This window comes from Pan troglodytes, chromosome 1 (assembly GCF_028858775.2).
Source record: "Pan troglodytes isolate AG18354 chromosome 1, NHGRI_mPanTro3-v2.0_pri, whole genome shotgun sequence".
Lineage (NCBI taxonomy): Eukaryota > Metazoa > Chordata > Mammalia > Primates > Hominidae > Pan > Pan troglodytes.
The window spans coordinates 110,986,349-111,002,392 of record NC_072398.2 but is presented as its reverse complement, the minus strand read 5'-3'; the positions used below and the strand labels follow the sequence as shown (position 1 = coordinate 111,002,392).

Sequence of the window (16,044 nt, the reverse complement as noted above, 5' to 3'; positions counted from 1 at the left end):
CAGTTTGTACCTGTTCACAAAGGCCATCATTAGCATCACTTTCCAGTTCCACATTGCGTGATGTCACGTTAGTAACTGGAAATCATTCGTGTTAGGTGTATTTATACCATAGAAATCAGCAAATCAGCTAAAATCAGCCACCTCCCCTGACCCTCAAGTCAGATGTAAAATATATAGAGCATACCACTGATTGTATATGGATGGAAGTTTGGTAGATATGTATGTTTGTGCATATGCGTGTTTGTTTTCTTTTTTTTAAATATTTTTTGAGATGGAGTCTTACTGTGTTGCCAGGCTGGGGTGCAGTGGCGCGATCTCGGCTCACTGCAACCTCCGCCTCCCGGATTCAAATGATTCTCCTGCCTCAGCCTCCCGAGTAGCTGGGACTACAGGCATGCACCACCACGCCCAGCTAATTTTTGTATTTTTAGTAGAGACAGGGTTTCACCATGTTGGCTAGGATGGTCTCGATCTCTTGACCTTGTGATCCTTCTGCCTCAGCCTCCCCAAGTGCTGGGATTACAGGCGTGAGCCACTGCACCTGGCCATGCGTGTTTATATTCTTAGTAAAAATTCCTAAAGTCTCAAAGTATACACATTTCTAATGGGCTTCCAGAAATATACCAATTTATATACCCACTCATATAATACAGTTCCCTTTTTCTCATACTCTCCACTAACATTTTTAACTATATTGATCTGATTGGATAAAAATGTCCCATTTTATTTTATTTTAAAAAATTGTTTTAGACAGAGTCTTGCTCTGTCACCCAGGCTGGAGTGCAGTGGTGCGATCTTGGCTCACTGCAACCTCTGCCTCCCGGGTTCAAGTGATTCTCATGCCTCAGCCTCCCAGGTAGCTGGGATTACTGGCGTGCACCACCACCACTGGCTAATATTTGTATTTTTAGTAAAGGGGTTTCGCCATATTGGCCAGGCTCATCCCAAGCACCTGGCCTCAAGGGATCTAGCCACTTCGGCCTGCCAAAGTGCTGGGATTTCAGGCGTGAGCCACCACGCCCAACCCAAAAATGTCTCATTTTAATTTGCTGTTTTTTGAGGGGTTTCTTATTTTGTCTTTGGTGATTTCCTTTTAATTTCCTTTATACATGTTTCTATTTTGGTGTTTTTCTTTTGTAAAAATCCCATATATATTATGACTATTAAGCTTTTTTTCCCTTCTGTTCCAAGTTTTTCTCTTTTTTTGGCTTTCAGCTTCAGTGTTTTTTTCTTTACTTACAGAAGTTTTTGTTTACATGATCTATCCTTTGAGGTTTCTCCTTTAGCAATAGGCTTAGAAGAGCCTTCTTTTATTCAGTGTTATAAAATACTCACCTACATTTTCTCTTGGTACTTCTGTGCTTTCAGTATTTACATATTTAATCCACCTGGAATTGGCTTCAGTATAGAGGAAGAGATTTACATGTTTTTCCAGGTAGTTAGGCAGCTGTACCAACATCATTTATTTAATAATGCATCTGAGGTGCCATCAAATTTTATTTCTGTTGGTATTAAATATTCTTAAGTGAGGCATTCAGAAGCATTTTGAATTAGAATTGAATGAATCAAAATGTAAACACTAATGTCCATCTTTTTGTGTTACTGAAAACTTGTTGTGGAAAATGGTGGAATAAAAATGTGAGAAGCTGTTCAGTTACCAAGGACACTGCTACTGAAGCTCATCTTTGGATTTATGAACTCTAGAGTTAAAGAAATATGTGTACAGAGTTTTTTAAAAATAAAATAATACAGCAAGACTTACAATGGAAAATCCTGCCCACTTTTCCTTCCCAGAGGCAAATATATTTTTACTAGAGGCAAAACCCATTTGTTTATAATACTTTTTAAAAAAGGCCTTGGCAGGGTTTTTTTTTAATTAAAAATTTTTTAAATCTTGTGTATATAATAGTTGCATATATGTATGATATACATGTCATGTTTTTATGCAGGTTTTGATTTTTTGGTATGATAGCAGGTATTCCGTCCTCTTACATGTTCTCTGAATAGTTAGATGACCCCTACTTTATCCTCTTCCTCCTCATTTCTTCTTTCAGTCAGCTGTCCCTACACATTGCTGGGGTTAATTCATATTCTGTTTTTAAAATTATCATTAGGTCTTACATGCCTTGTCAATAAGTGGATTCTAAAATATTATGGCGAGCTGTGTTTACTGCAGACCCAGCTATTAAGTTATTAATTCATATTCTAAGGTTTCAATGTTATATCATCACTCAAAGGAAGAATATGCAAAAGCATCTTTCTTTTCTATATTTCACCTACGTACTTAAAACCATGTCACATTTTTTGAAAGTTTTATATTTGATATCATAACTTCTTTAAAAAAAAAGTCTTCTGTTTTTCCTGCAGTTTCTGATTGCCCTGTTTTTTGAGGTAGGAAAATAAAAAAGTGTTCTTTTTTTCCTGCAGTTTCTGATTACCCTCCTTTTTTTTTTTTTTTTTTTTTTGAGGTAGGAACATAAACTTTTCTTGACCATCCTAAATATCTTCTGTTCTCTTTATTGCTTCCCATCTTTTTATTTATTGCATCCATTCTCCTTACTGCTTATAGGGTTAGAGTTAAGGTACATTACTTTCTTCCAGAACCACGCTGACTTTCTCATCTGTTTGACCATGGCTTTCTTTTATAACCTTTTTTTTTTTTTGAGAGGGCATTGGTGTTGGTAGTTACCTAGCATTCTGTTCTTTTATCATATCCTCATGCCTTTTAGAATTTTTTTCATACTGTCTGCTGTAACATATCAGTTTTTTTATGTGGATATCTTTTGGAACTCTGTGTTCTGCCTATAGAAGGCTTATTTCAGTTATCCACCTAGGACTTCCTATTTAATGCTTTTCTGCATTAACCTATGGTTGTTGTTTTCCTAGATTTATTTCCTTCTCTTGCTTAAACACATTCTCAAGGAATAGTCTAAGAAAAAGGAGGTATTCTGAGTTATTATATGTCTGAAAATTTCTTTTTCTGTTAATAAACATGATTTATAATTTAGCTGAAGTCCAGAAGTTGTGTTGTCTCTTAGTGTTTTTAGCAGTGCTCTATTGTCTTCTGGCATCTAATATTATTTATGAGAAGTCCTAATGCTAGTGTAATTTTTATTCTTTTGTAGGTATCCTATTTTTTTCTTGTCTGCAAGCTTATAGCATCCTCTATCATCAGCAGTCTGAAATTTCACAATGATATGTCTTGAGTCTTTCATTCTTATTTTTTAATTATACTTTTTGTTGTTTAGTAGTCACCTTAAATTGAAAGATTCATGTCTCCTTTCCTTTCTGATAATTTTTCTTACTTAATTGGTTTGGTAATTTCTTCTTCATTTTCTTTTATTTCTTTCTGAAACTACTATTGGTTGAATAATAGAGCTCCTGGTTTGATGGTCCTCATATTTCCTATTATCTTTTTGCTTTTGATTCGGAGACATTTACTGGACTTTTGTCTTCTAACCTTTCTTTGGTGTTTTAAAATTTTAGCATTGTTCATTTTGGTTTTTCTCTGTCAGGCTGCTATCTTCAGAAGCTGGTGATTCTCGGTTGACCCATTCATATGTTAAAATAAAGCATTGGGTCTATTGTGAGTTCTATTTATATTTTGGTGAGTCTTGTCAACAGGTAGACAATTGTCAGTTGTCAACTTAGAGTGAACAGGCATAGAAATGGACACTAAATGACGTGCCCAAATTTCAGAGGATTATGTTCTATTTTTGTGGCAATTTCCATGTGTTTAGAGAATGTGCAGTTTTTCTGGCTGAAAGTTTATCAGGATGTTTTTGGCTATAAGCAACAAAAATTTTGGTTCAAACTTGTTTATAAAATAAAATGTCTGTCTTGTATATCGAGAAGTCCAGAGTGGTTGGTTCTAGGCACCATATGGTCAGTGTGTCAGTGCTGTTATCAAGGGACCAGATTCTTTCCTTTTCTCTGTTCTAACATACTCTTGGCTTAGGCTATTTACTTACACTAGCTCCCTTTATAGTTGCTAGATGGCTGAGGCAGTTCTAGACATCACATCTTGATTTGGCTATATCTAATAGAAGAAGATAGTATCTTTTCTTGTACTTCTTTCTTGGGAGCTAGGAAACTTCCCAGAAGTCTCTTCAGCATATTTCCTTTCATACTATTAGACAGAATCAGTTCATGTCTATTCCTAAATCAGTCACTGTCAGGGGAAATGAGCTTACCATAATTTACCAGTACTCATCAGAAATTAACTCTGGAGCTTGTGAATGAGGTCACATACAGGGCAGAATGAGATGCCTAATGAAAATTAGGGTTCTGTCAGGGAATTAAAGGGGAGGAATGGATGCTGGGTGGGTAGCCATAGTCTACTCCATGTGGGGCTAAATGTGTGTCTACATTTCTACCTGCAGGGATGATGTGTTTATTTGCAGAATTTCACTTTAATTCCCCTTTTCTCAGCCTCACTTCATTTCTGTTCATCATTATTATGCCTGGCTTCTTTTTGGACTCAGGCTTTTCCAAGGTCTGTTGGGCAGGTCTGCTGCCTTTTTGGCTGCTGATCCCTTCTTGTGTATTCTATGCCTGTGGCTTTCTCTGCACAGTTTTATTAGTCTCAGGTACTAGGATCATTTTCCATCTTGCAAAAGTTTGTTGATATTGCTCATTCATTAATTCATTTCCTTTGTTGCTTCTTATTCACTATCATCTTTAGATTATTATATTTAGAAATTCTTGAGCACATAAAAAAGCAGAAAACAATATAATAAACTGCTGTGTTTAATATACAATCAACAGCTGTCAACTCATGGCTAATTCTGTTTCATCTGTACTCTAATCCATTCTCCCATCTAATCCCCACTTCCCCTATTATTGGTTTGAAGACTTTTACTTTCATTTTAATGTAGAAGGAGATAACATGGATGCCTGGTTTGCAATCTTGAATCAGAACTCTAGTTTAACTATAATAGGGTCATTGCCTGATGCACATGGCAAGTCAGTACACCAAAACAGCAGATTGCAACAGAGAAAGTTTAATTGTAGGGCCACTAAAGGAGGAGATGGGAGGAAATCTCAAATCTGTCTCCCTGAGGAGTTTGGGGGTGAGGGTTTTTAAAGGTTTTGGAATGGGCTGATGTGTGGAGATGTTTATTGGTCCGAGAGTACAAAGTGAAGTCATGGACAAAGAGATGAATAAACTATTATCATGCTGATTAGGTTTTTCTGTGGGGGTCTTTAAATTGGTTGGCAGCAGCTGTTTTGCCAGAATTCAGGATCTGCTTAAGCCATTCTTAACATCAGAGATTCTATCTTAAACAAAAGCCTTATGATGCTAACACTAGAATTCTTTTAAAAAAAAAATTTTTTTTTTTTCACAAAAAGGTTTTCCCACTTCAAGAAATTCTATCTGTAGGAACAACGGGGATGCAAATGGTCAATATCTAGTGTTACCTGACTTTTAGTTATAAGAAAGTGGGTCTAAGTGCAGCCTGATTAATGCTTAATTATAGCTATATTTCCATCCAGAATTTTTGTTAACTGTGTGAGGGCAGCCTCACTAGTAGCATATTTTGAGAGTTGGAAATAAGATGAATGAGGGTAAAGAAGCCTTAAACTTTGACTTTCATTTTCTGTTGCTAGAACAGAAGCACTACATTTGAGCCTAATCTAAGATATATTTTCAGCTTTATTATGGCACACAGGGAGAGGAAGGTAATTACATTAAGCATTATAATATAGTGTGTTAAATGCTAATGATCATAATCATTGAACCCTTCTCAGTCCTCATCTTATTTAAATCTGGTATTTTAGCAGACTTTTTTTGCCTTACTGCTATTAATTCATTTTTTTTGGGTCTCTTTCTTCCTTGCTTTACCCTTTAACAACCAAATCAACTCTAGATCAATGAATGAAATAAAAAATCTCCAGTACCTACCTCGGACCAGTGAACCCCGTGAAGTTCTCTTTGAAGATAGGACTAGAGCTCATGCTGATCATGTCGGTCAGGGGTTTGACTGGCAGAGTACGGCTGCTGTTGGAGTTTTGAAAGCTGTACAATTTGGTGAATGGTGAGTTAATTGAACTCAACTGCAAGGTTGGTTAATATTGTATAAGACAATGTGGACTCTATTTAAAAGGTTTAGGACCAGTTTTTTAAATTGTGGTAAAATACACATAAAGTTTGCCATCTTAACCATTTTTAAATATACATTTGGTAGAGTTAAGCATCTTTACATTGTTACGAAACAGAGCTCCAGAACCTTTTCATCTTGCAAGGCTGTAACTCTATACTCACTGAACAACAATTCCTCTTTTACTCTCATCCCCAGGCTCTGGTAACCATCATTCTACTTTGTTTCTATGAATTTGACTACTTTACATATTTCATATAGATGGAATCATATAGTGTTTATCTTTTTGTGACTGGCTTATTTCTCTTAGCATTGTCCTCAGGGTTCATCCGTGTTGTAGCAAGGGTCAGAATCTCCTTCCCTTTTTAGGCTGAATAATAATTCATTGTATGTATATACCATATGTTGTTAATCAGTTTATCCATCAGTGGACACTTGGGTTGCTTCTACCTTTTGGCTTTTGTGAAGAATGCTGGTGTGAACATGGGTGTATAAATATCTCTTCATGTCCCTGCATTCAGTTATTTTGGCTATACACCCAGGAGTGAAGTTGCTGGATTATGTGGTAGTTTATTTGTAATGTTTTGAGAAACTACCAGACTGTTGTCCATAGTGGCTAAACCGTTTTATATTCTGTTGGGGCCCAGTTTTAACAAAGCTCAGGACATGGAGATACAAAGTGGCAAGAGGACTGCAAATGCAACTAGTTTAGAATAAAACTATTCTTTTTAGCCATTTTTGTTTTAATTTTACAACAGCAAATCTGATTTTTATGGCTTTTTAAGCTTTAGTTTTTTTCAAATTAAAAAAAAAATTGTATACCTAGTCCTTAGAAACTATGCATCTATTTCTCTGCTGGTAGAAGCATTTCCAAGAACAAAAGAACTGAAATTTGTCATCATTTTTCATTGTGAGATGTTTGTCTCTGAAACTTAATTTTGTTAATCTTAGGAGTGACCAACCTCGCATAACCAAAGATGTGATTTGTTTTCATGCTGAGGATTTTACTGATGTTGTACAAAGACTTCAGTTAGATCTTCATGAACCTCCAGTTTCCCAGGTAATAACTTATGTTTTATCACCATTTGCGATATTAGAAGTAAATATCTATACCCATTTTATTTTGAATTTTATCTTACAGTCTGATATGTGGGATAGTGAGTTTAATTTTATTACTGTTAAAGACTGGGGTGGGGGTGGTGCTGAAAATCATTTAAACAGAGCTTCCCTAGCAGAATGCTTGAAATCCTTTCAATCTTTGGGATACCAGGTGGGCCTGGGATGGTTAGAGGTCCCAGGCGGCTCAGTTATGGCCATGAGCTGTCTCACTTGTTAACCCCATTGCACTGTGTCCCCTCAACTGCAAAAGGCTGAAAGACACACTAAAAGAAAAGAAAACATGTTGCCTTTATGTGTGGTAAAGAATATTGATACTTAGCTGTACTTTGAAATACTTAAATGATTCTCTAAGCCATTCTGATTTTAACCTATACTTTGTTACTAAAGAGGTAGTAAAATAGGAGGAAAATAATTTCCCAGGCATTACAAGAATTTTTAGAGAGTTACCTATCATTTAGTGTTGCTTAATTTTAATTTGATTATTGTTATAACACATTTTGTTTCTACTGTTTTCCTTTGCTAATTATAATATTTCACTTGACTAAATTATTACATATTTTAAAGTCTCACGTAACTTTTTTCTTTCTTCAGTGCGTACAGTGGGTAGATGAAGCTAAACTAAACCAAATGAGGCGGGAAGGCATTCGTTATGCTAGAATTCAGCTTTGCGACAATGATATCTACTTCATCCCTAGAAATGTCATTCATCAGTTCAAAACAGTTTCGGCGGTGTGCAGCTTAGCCTGGCATATAAGGCTTAAACAGTACCACCCTGTTGTGGAAGCCACTCAAAACACAGAAAGCAATTCTAACATGGACTGTGGTTTAACTGGAAAGCGAGAATTAGAAGTTGACTCCCAATGTGTGAGGATAAAAACTGAATCTGAAGAAGCATGCACAGAGATTCAGCTGTTGACAACTGCTTCATCATCTTTCCCACCTGCATCAGAACTTAATCTACAGCAAGATCAGAAGACTCAGCCTATTCCAGTTTTAAAAGTGGAAAGTAGACTGGACTCTGACCAGCAACACAATCTGCAAGAACATTCAACCACTTCTGTGTGATATGTACATATTCAAACACATTTTTTAACTTTTTTAAATTTTGATGTGAAGTTATAGTTTTATAACTGGCTTAAGTTAAGTTTTATTGGAGAAATCTTGCCTATAATTCTATAAAGAGAAATGACATTCCACAAATGTCAAGCATATCTTTTTTACACAGATTATGCAAAGTTAAGAGTTGTATCTTATCCCGTTAGTACAGTATGTAATAGTGGGTCTGCTGCTACTTTCTGTTTTAAGGTGTGAGGTAACAATTCAATCTCTTCTTCAAATCAAAATGAGAATTCTCTGGAATAACAGATTCTTGTTTGGTAAATTATTCACTTCCCTTAATTTTATCTTGCCTTGTCTCTTGCCATATTTGCTGTTTTTATGGATAAATAAGATTTATGGTTTAGTACTTGTGTCTTTATGGCACAGGTTCAATTTCTACAGTGAAAATGGCATAGGTTGCAGGAAAGAATTTCTGCATCTGGTACATGGGCAAGTAAGTTATTTAGTTCTAACCACAAATAACAAGTAGTTTCCAAGGAAATTTCAGTGGCTCTCTGGTTTCTTAACAAAAGAGAAAGCACAGCACTTTCTGATCCAAACTGTCTTTTTTTTGTATCTGTTATTTAAAGCCCAGTGGATATTTCAATTAAAAAAAAATCTAAAGATGAATAGTCCGTGGTCATTCATTATCCATGGCTCATTAATCTCTTCTAGAATATATGCTAACTGTTGAAGATATTTTGGGTAAAAGAGATAATGTTGACATGATACTCTATTGTTCTGCTTCCTGGCATCCTCACATTTTGTGGGGATAATTTTGCTTCCTAAACTGATCACAACTATTAAACTTAGAGAATAATAATAGTCTTTCTGATGAGGCTGCCATATTTTGAGCATCAATCTTATGATAAACTATTCTTGTCACTTGGCATCAACCTCTTCATGATAAATATCTACTACTGAGACACTTCAATTCACAGTTTTAACTGGTGAATACCTGGGTTTATTTACTATTACTCTGTGTTGCTATTTTCTAAGAAAGAATACAGCACTAGACTTCATCCTAGAGTTTCAGGTAGGCTAATGCTTAGTGCCTGAGTATTTAAATTTTCTTTTCAAACAGGCACAGTTCACATTGCTAGTATGGTCCTAACTTTCTGTTATTTTAGAATGTTAACATGATTCACATTATACTTTCTCTTAGTTAATAATACAGTAGGCCTTTTGTTTATTAATGGAAGAGTACTCCCCACACCTAAGACCAGATTCTTATATCTCCCTGGTTACAGTGCAATTTGGAGATTTTTTTTTTTCCTGGATGGTAAGATTTGAAATATTTACATTAACATAGGCAAAAAAAAAAAAAAAAATACAAGATGCTGCTTTATTATGTCTGTCACCATGAAAACTTAGCTGCATCTTTTGAAATATCAAATATGAATTTTCTCTAAAATATTCTGAAATAGGTTAAATCTTATATAAATATTACTTTGTGCAATATTGTTGTGTAGTTAAATGCATATTAGCAAAGTATAGAGGTCACTGTGTAAACCGATAGAAAAGTAACCATCAGCAAATACTGCAGTGATTAGTTAGAATCTGTATTATTCCTTATATATATGTATATGTATGTATTCTCTGTTACAAAGGATGAAGACAAATAGGGATACATTTCAATGTAAACCATTTATGAATTGGAAGTGATGTTGGCTTTAGTTATCTTTGTAAATAAGGTAATTAGAATGGTATGAAAGGTAATGTGATTATTGCAGGGGTGTTTTTAAATCTTGGGTATAAATTCTAGGGTAAATTCCAGTTTATCCAGACTAGTTTTTAACGGGACCTGCCTTTGAGGGTGTTTTTTGTTATTTTGTTGGGGAGGGGTTTAATCACAAAGTGTGTGGGTTTGGGTTATTTCTTGTTTTTATTTTTCTGTCCAGAAGAGCTTTACCAGGCTGTGCAAAGTAAAATTCTTCTCAGGCAACATTTGCTTTTAAAAATAATCATGAAGAGAAGGCTGTTAAAGCAAACATTTTTTTTTTTTTTAATTTTTTCTTGTCTTCCAAGATCCGATTTCCCCATCTCCCACTTGCCATCCAGCAGATGCCATCTGTCATCCAAGCTGGTCATTGCTAATAAACAAGGAGACTGTCTCCTGACAGCCAGCACTGTGTATTATCACTCAGGAACCAGCGGATCTGCAAAGACCTACAATCAAAAGCAAATACCCATTTTCCTTTTATAAAACATTCTACCCTCACCTCCAATATAAACACATTAAAAGAGTACAATAAAAATGTTTAAAACATGTACTAATAAATTCATTGTATGTTAGAATTGCAATAGAATGAAGAGAAACATTTAGCTAGTAACGTATCTGAAAACTGAATGTCCTATGTGAGTATTAGATTTTAATAGCATGCTTTAAAGACTGATGAGTATAAAAGCAGAAGTTTTGCGTTTTTTACTGCTTTCAAAGCTGTATCCTAGTTTAGTGATACAAATGATTGCAATTTTTCTAAATCATTAAATTATTTGGTTTGGTGGAGTGAGGCATGGAGCAATCTGGCGTCTTCTGATTTGTTAAAGTAGTGATGGCAGTGAAGTTGTAACTGAAATTTAAGCTGATCTTCCTTTTTGGTATATTATCCGTTGTGCCAGCTCTTGAGATTACTTGCACAATGTGGCTATAAGTTTTAATATTTTGTGGAGCAGAGGGATGGTTTTTAAATGTGCTTATGGAAAGGACCCAATAAATGAATATTTCAAACTTAGTAAAGTAGAATAATTTCATGGTATTCATTAAAAAGCATAAAAGTCTTCCTCTTGCCCCAGAAGTAATTCTCTATACCAAGATATGCTAGGAGTAGGATGATGATTCAAAGCGGTAACCCAAATTCATAAAGCAATAATAAAAAAAACCTATATAGTATGTTCTCTCCTCCAAAGTTTTAACTCTAAAAATTGGTTCCTAGGTTTAATTGTACCTTTAATTTGCTTATTCAGTACTTAGAATTTGTTTAACTGGTACTTTTATTATTTTTTAGTGAAAGACTTTTGAAAAGTGCCCTTTCCCCTTAAGAGACAGTTGGAATACCAGTTGACTAATATTACAAGCTCTTGTAGGGGGAAAAAGGAGCTTATTAAAGTTGTTTACTAAACTTTGGGAAAAGATGTCTTGCATCAGTCTTACTAGGCATAAAAGTCACACTTAATGACTGGAAAAAACTTGCTTATTGCCTTTCCCTATATAAATATTAATTGTCTAGAATGAAAGCTAATATAGGAACAGGACTCCCAAATCCATGAAAACGCTTAGTGAATATATTCTTAATCATTAATAAATTAGCCCATTATATTTTCATCTGTATTTGCCATAAAAAATTTATTTGCATTTATGCCTTTAGGATAATTTTGTATCTTTCTAATCTGTTTTATCATTGCTACAGGTTTTTAAAAAAGAACCTTTCACTAGCTAGCACATGCCAGAGGTTCACATCTGTGCTGTTTTGTTTTTCAAACAGGTCGTAGCTGTATTTATTGGCCATGCAAGTAGAGGAAATGCACAGTACAAATGTTTTTCTTTAGCACGTAAGGGACCTATCCTTGTCTTGAAAGTTTGTTGCTTTAAAAGCAAGTATCTCTCCATAAATATTATGGCCTTCCATTTTCTTCATACATTTTTTAGGATCCACTTGTGCATGTAGTTGAGACCACTGTCTCTTAAAATATAGCACTTTTCAATTCTCTCTAAAGAAATACTTATGTACTACTATCACATGTTGTAAATTTTCATGTAATAGTGTTTTCTGTGAGTAAACTCCATTTTGATTGGCAGCTAAGACTTTTTTTCCTGTGGCTTTTATTTATCTAAGAGGTCTTTGCATATAGATGAAATGTATATTTGCCTGGCGGACTATTTGCGTTGTGTGGCCTTAGTTTGTTTATTGACATTAACGAGTGTTTTAAAAAGGTTTTTAATGAATAGTCTTAAATCTAAATTTGTGTGAATAATCCTTTTAACACAGTGCTTTTTTGTAGCTGTCTAAGTGTGTTAAATTGTTAAGCTATTTCTTTGTAAAATAGGACAATGGAATGCATAGTTTTTTTTTTTTCCTGTAAAGTATTTTTTTAATAAAAAAAGTCTGATTTGTCCTTTACTGGTGTTTCATCACAAAATGCATAGCATATGTGAGTTCTAAATACCTGGAACCTGTTTTTAGAGGACGAATCCCTCACCTACTGTATCCCCTACTACTTCAAAAAAAATTTTTAGAAAATCTTATGACTTCTTTCCTAAAGATGTCTGGGGAAAATTCCATCCATATTGAGATACAATTAGTTTGGGGGAAGAAGAAAAAATACACTTGACATTTGTTGTAGTTAATGCCTCTTAATTGCTTAAATTGGTGTGTATCTACTTAAAAGAGGACAGTCTTAAATTTTTATTCTGGTGATGTGGATTTTCTTGAAAGTGCATTGAGTATTAATGAAGATGGCGTATAGACTTTTATGTCATTGATGTATTAATGTGACACAACAAAATGGATTTCTTTCCTCATCAGTTTTTGTGTGAAGTTATCTTTAATTGAGGTACCTGTCCTAAGCACTGATAGCCTTTGGTTCTGTCTAGGAAAGGAAAAGAAAGGGACTTCACATTTTTTGAGTAACTGCCATGGGCCAGGCAGTTTATATGAGGGTTTCTCATTTAATCCTCACATCCTTAAGAAGGTGACTATCTCCATAATACAGGTGAGAAAACAGGCTTGTTAGTTGAATAAATTGCTTAAGATCACAGATTATTGGTTGGGAGCAAGGATTCAGACCTTGTTCGCTGGTAGCCGCAGGAAGCACTGAATAGTTTCCAACAGGGCACCTGAAAAATGGTTTGCTACTTACCACTATTCTCTAATACTTCTTACCTGATTCAGTTCCTCCAGACACTCCCTGAAAATCTTCTGTGTGCCAAACAGTGAAGTAAAGTACTTTTGCTATTAATGTAATTGAGGTTAAATATTTACGTGTGCAAAATTCGACGTTTTTCACTTGTCATTTATCTCTTTTTTCAAGTTGGCCATTTGTCTTGAAGCTCAACAGAATTGTAATGTTTAGCACTAAGGAAAGGAAAAGCTGTCAAGGAGCAAAAGCAGAAGGAAACCACTGCCAATGTGTGCAACATAAAAATAAGGGTAAAATAATTTTTACTTTGAGACAGGTCTCTGTTGCCTAGGCCGAAGTGCAGTGGTGCAATCATAGCTCACTACAGCCTCGAACTCGTGGACTCAGACGATCCTCCCGCCTCAGTCTTCGAAGTAGCTGGGACTACAGGTGCGCGCCACCACCCCCGGCTAATTTTTTTTTTTAAGAGACGGGGTCTGGCCATGTTGCTAAGGCTGGTCTCAAACTCCTGTGCTCAAGCTACATTTCCGCCTCAGGCCTCCCAAAGCGCCCAGATTGCAGGCGTGAGCCACTGCGCCCAGGCTGGGTGAAGTAATTTGTAAAACTTAGTCCTGTGGGAGTTATTTTAGCTTAGTCGATTTTCCTCATCCGTGAAATGGGATAACTTCCACCTGGTGCCCACTCAATAGATAAGAAGAAATAATGTCTGCAAAACATTGAGTACAGCGCCTCTTAGGCTTTCTTAAGTGAAGCTATCATCTGTCATTAGCTTTCTCTGACCCAGATGCTACACGCTGTGGGCTAGCAAGAACACGGCTTCAAATAAGGTGGGGAGAATGGCTGTAAGGGGACAGTGTTCCATTAATGGCCCCCCCCAAAAAAAAAGCAGCCTAAAAATCCTTTTAACGTATCCTTAAATATTCACTTGAGGGTTCAACCTTTCTTTCCTTTCTCCTGACCTCTATCGGCCCTAATTAACCTGTTCCTGCCGCCACCTAACTTTACCCTAATTTGGAAAAAGCTGTGACTGCCCAATACTTGTTCCTGTTTTCCCCCTACACCTTTGAGCACTAGAAATCTCCAGACCCAGAGCTGCTGAGGGGCGGGAGAGGAAGGGAGTCACTAAGCCGCAGCCTGGCCCTTCCTCCCAGGGCAGCGTAAATTCACGCAAACATTGATTCGTTCGCTCAACAAACATTGGGAACCTAAGCGCCAGGCTTGTGCCAGGCCCCAGTCTCTGACCTCATGGAGCCCACAGCCCACTGGGGAACAGAGATTAAGCCATGAAACACGAAAATGAGTGCCACAAAGACGTGAGCTACTAGAGTATCAGGACCGACCTCCTTTAGACCGCTGGATGGGAGAGTCGTTTGTGAGGAAGTGACTTTTAAGCTGAGGCCTGAAGGGTGATCGGAGGGAGCTGCTCTTGGCCATCGATCGCCGCGCGACTCCCCAGGCCCTCGGACCCGGAGCCTGGACCGAGGCTGGGCGGGAAGGCCCCGGGCCAGGGGCGGAGCCACCTCGGCGGCGAAGGCCGGAAAGCGGAAGCCGAAGGCTGCTGCCCGGTGGTCGGCTGAGCGGCTCTAGCCCAGATCTCAGACGGCTGAGTCACTGCATCCCGGCGCGGCCCGCAGAAGACGAGCGCCGCCGCCGCCTCCTCCTCCTGGGCTCCCGGGCTCTCGGGGTCCGGGGCCTTTGCACCTGTCTTTTCCAGCTGGGCACAAAGCCTTTTGCTGTCGCCGTGGCGACTGGAGGCCTTCACTTTTAATCCCCCTCATTTTCCAGTTCATTCTCTGCTTATTTTCTGGTCAGTCCGTGACCCTGTAGGCGGCCTCGGACCGGCGATCGATTTGCCGCCCTCAGGGCGCTGGGCGGCCGGCTGCCTCCGAAGCTGGGGCGGCCTCCGCGGTCTCCATGGTAACGGCCTCTCCGGCGTCTCCGCCTAGAGGGGAAGATGCGGCCTGCCTGGCCCGCCGCCTCGCCCCCGGCCTCACGGTGGGACCCCGGGCACTGAGGACGAAGGTCCCGGGCGCCGGCCCGCGGGGCAACGGGCACTAGGTGAGAGCCGGACGCCGGCGAGCGAAGGAGGCGGGTGCCGGGCGACTCCAGCGGCGGCCCCTGCCCCTCCCCCGCACCCACGAACACGCTCGCCCGATATATTGCAGAGGCTTCTCCGGTCGCCGCTGCGCCAGTTTTTTTTTGTTTGTTTGTTGTGTTTTCCCTGGCAAACAGCTGGAGAAAGAGCAGCTCATGGAGAGGCTGAGAGAAGCGGTTTTCGCGTCCTACCCAAACTGGGAGAGTAACCTTCAGCAGCTGGACTCACCGATTGGTTTTCCTTCATTTTCAGTGAAATCCCATTTTCTGGCTGGAGACACAGATGGCCTCAAATGAGAGAGATGCTATATCGTGGTACCAAAAGAAGGTAATATATATATATATATATATATATATATATTTTATTTGTAAAGCATTCTTCCTGCAAAAAGCTCCCACAAATAATATAATGTTACTTTCCCCCGAGTTTAGTAGTGCCAGGTGTTCATGTATACTTCAACATAAATGAAAAAAAAAAAAAAGATGTACAAGGTCATTATGTCTTTTAAACCCGGTTCCAGGTCCCAGAATAAGGTTTACAAGCCACCTCCTTCAGGCTGCATACACAATGCCACCGCAATGCTTTGAAAGTTTGCTTCTGATCAAACTGCTTAAAAACAAAAAAGACATGAAACCTGTATCTGCACAGCTCAGATTGATACTATCAACAATCTTATTGAGCTGTTCCTTATCTTTTATTCCTCTCTAGTTTTTCTAGTGCTCTTTTCCTTAAGAAGTGGATTTTTTTTTTTTTTTTTTTTTTTGAGACGGA

At 37.8% G+C, this 16,044-nt stretch overlaps 2 protein-coding genes and 1 long non-coding RNA gene across 36 annotated transcripts in view; 2 read left to right on the top strand and 1 right to left on the bottom strand.

The window, feature by feature from the left end:
- RSBN1 (round spermatid basic protein 1) overlaps positions 1-12,439 on the top strand; it is a 50,846-nt gene extending 38,407 nt beyond the window's left edge. Inside the window, exons 5-7 of the mRNA XM_003308310.5 lie at positions 5,871-6,038; positions 7,053-7,161; positions 7,812-12,439. Coding sequence (XP_003308358.1) covers positions 5,871-6,038; positions 7,053-7,161; positions 7,812-8,285 — 751 coding nt within the window. The 3' untranslated portion in view covers positions 8,286-12,439. The remainder of the gene's footprint in view (positions 1-5,870; positions 6,039-7,052; positions 7,162-7,811) is intronic.
- On the bottom strand, positions 10,357-14,656 carry LOC112205003 (uncharacterized). The gene is made up of 3 exons (XR_008540242.2): positions 14,519-14,656; positions 13,202-13,409; positions 10,357-10,487 (listed from the first exon to the last, which is right to left on the bottom strand). It is a non-coding gene; the product is annotated as an uncharacterized LOC112205003 (long non-coding RNA).
- PHTF1 (putative homeodomain transcription factor 1) overlaps positions 14,300-16,044 on the top strand; it is a 62,506-nt gene continuing 60,761 nt past the window's right edge. For 4 of the 34 annotated variants that reach the window (XR_010158694.1, XR_010158702.1, XR_010158700.1 and 1 more), the window contains exons 1-2: positions 14,670-15,236; positions 15,526-15,600. Coding sequence is in view for 7 of the 34 variants with exons in the window: in XM_054669542.1 (XP_054525517.1) it covers positions 15,556-15,600 (45 nt within the window). In the remaining 27 variants the exon portion in view is untranslated. Of the gene's footprint in view, positions 15,237-15,410; positions 15,601-16,044 lie in introns of all 34 variants that reach the window. The other 30 variants (XR_010158688.1, XR_010158701.1, XR_010158699.1 and 27 more) reach the window with 20 other exon arrangements.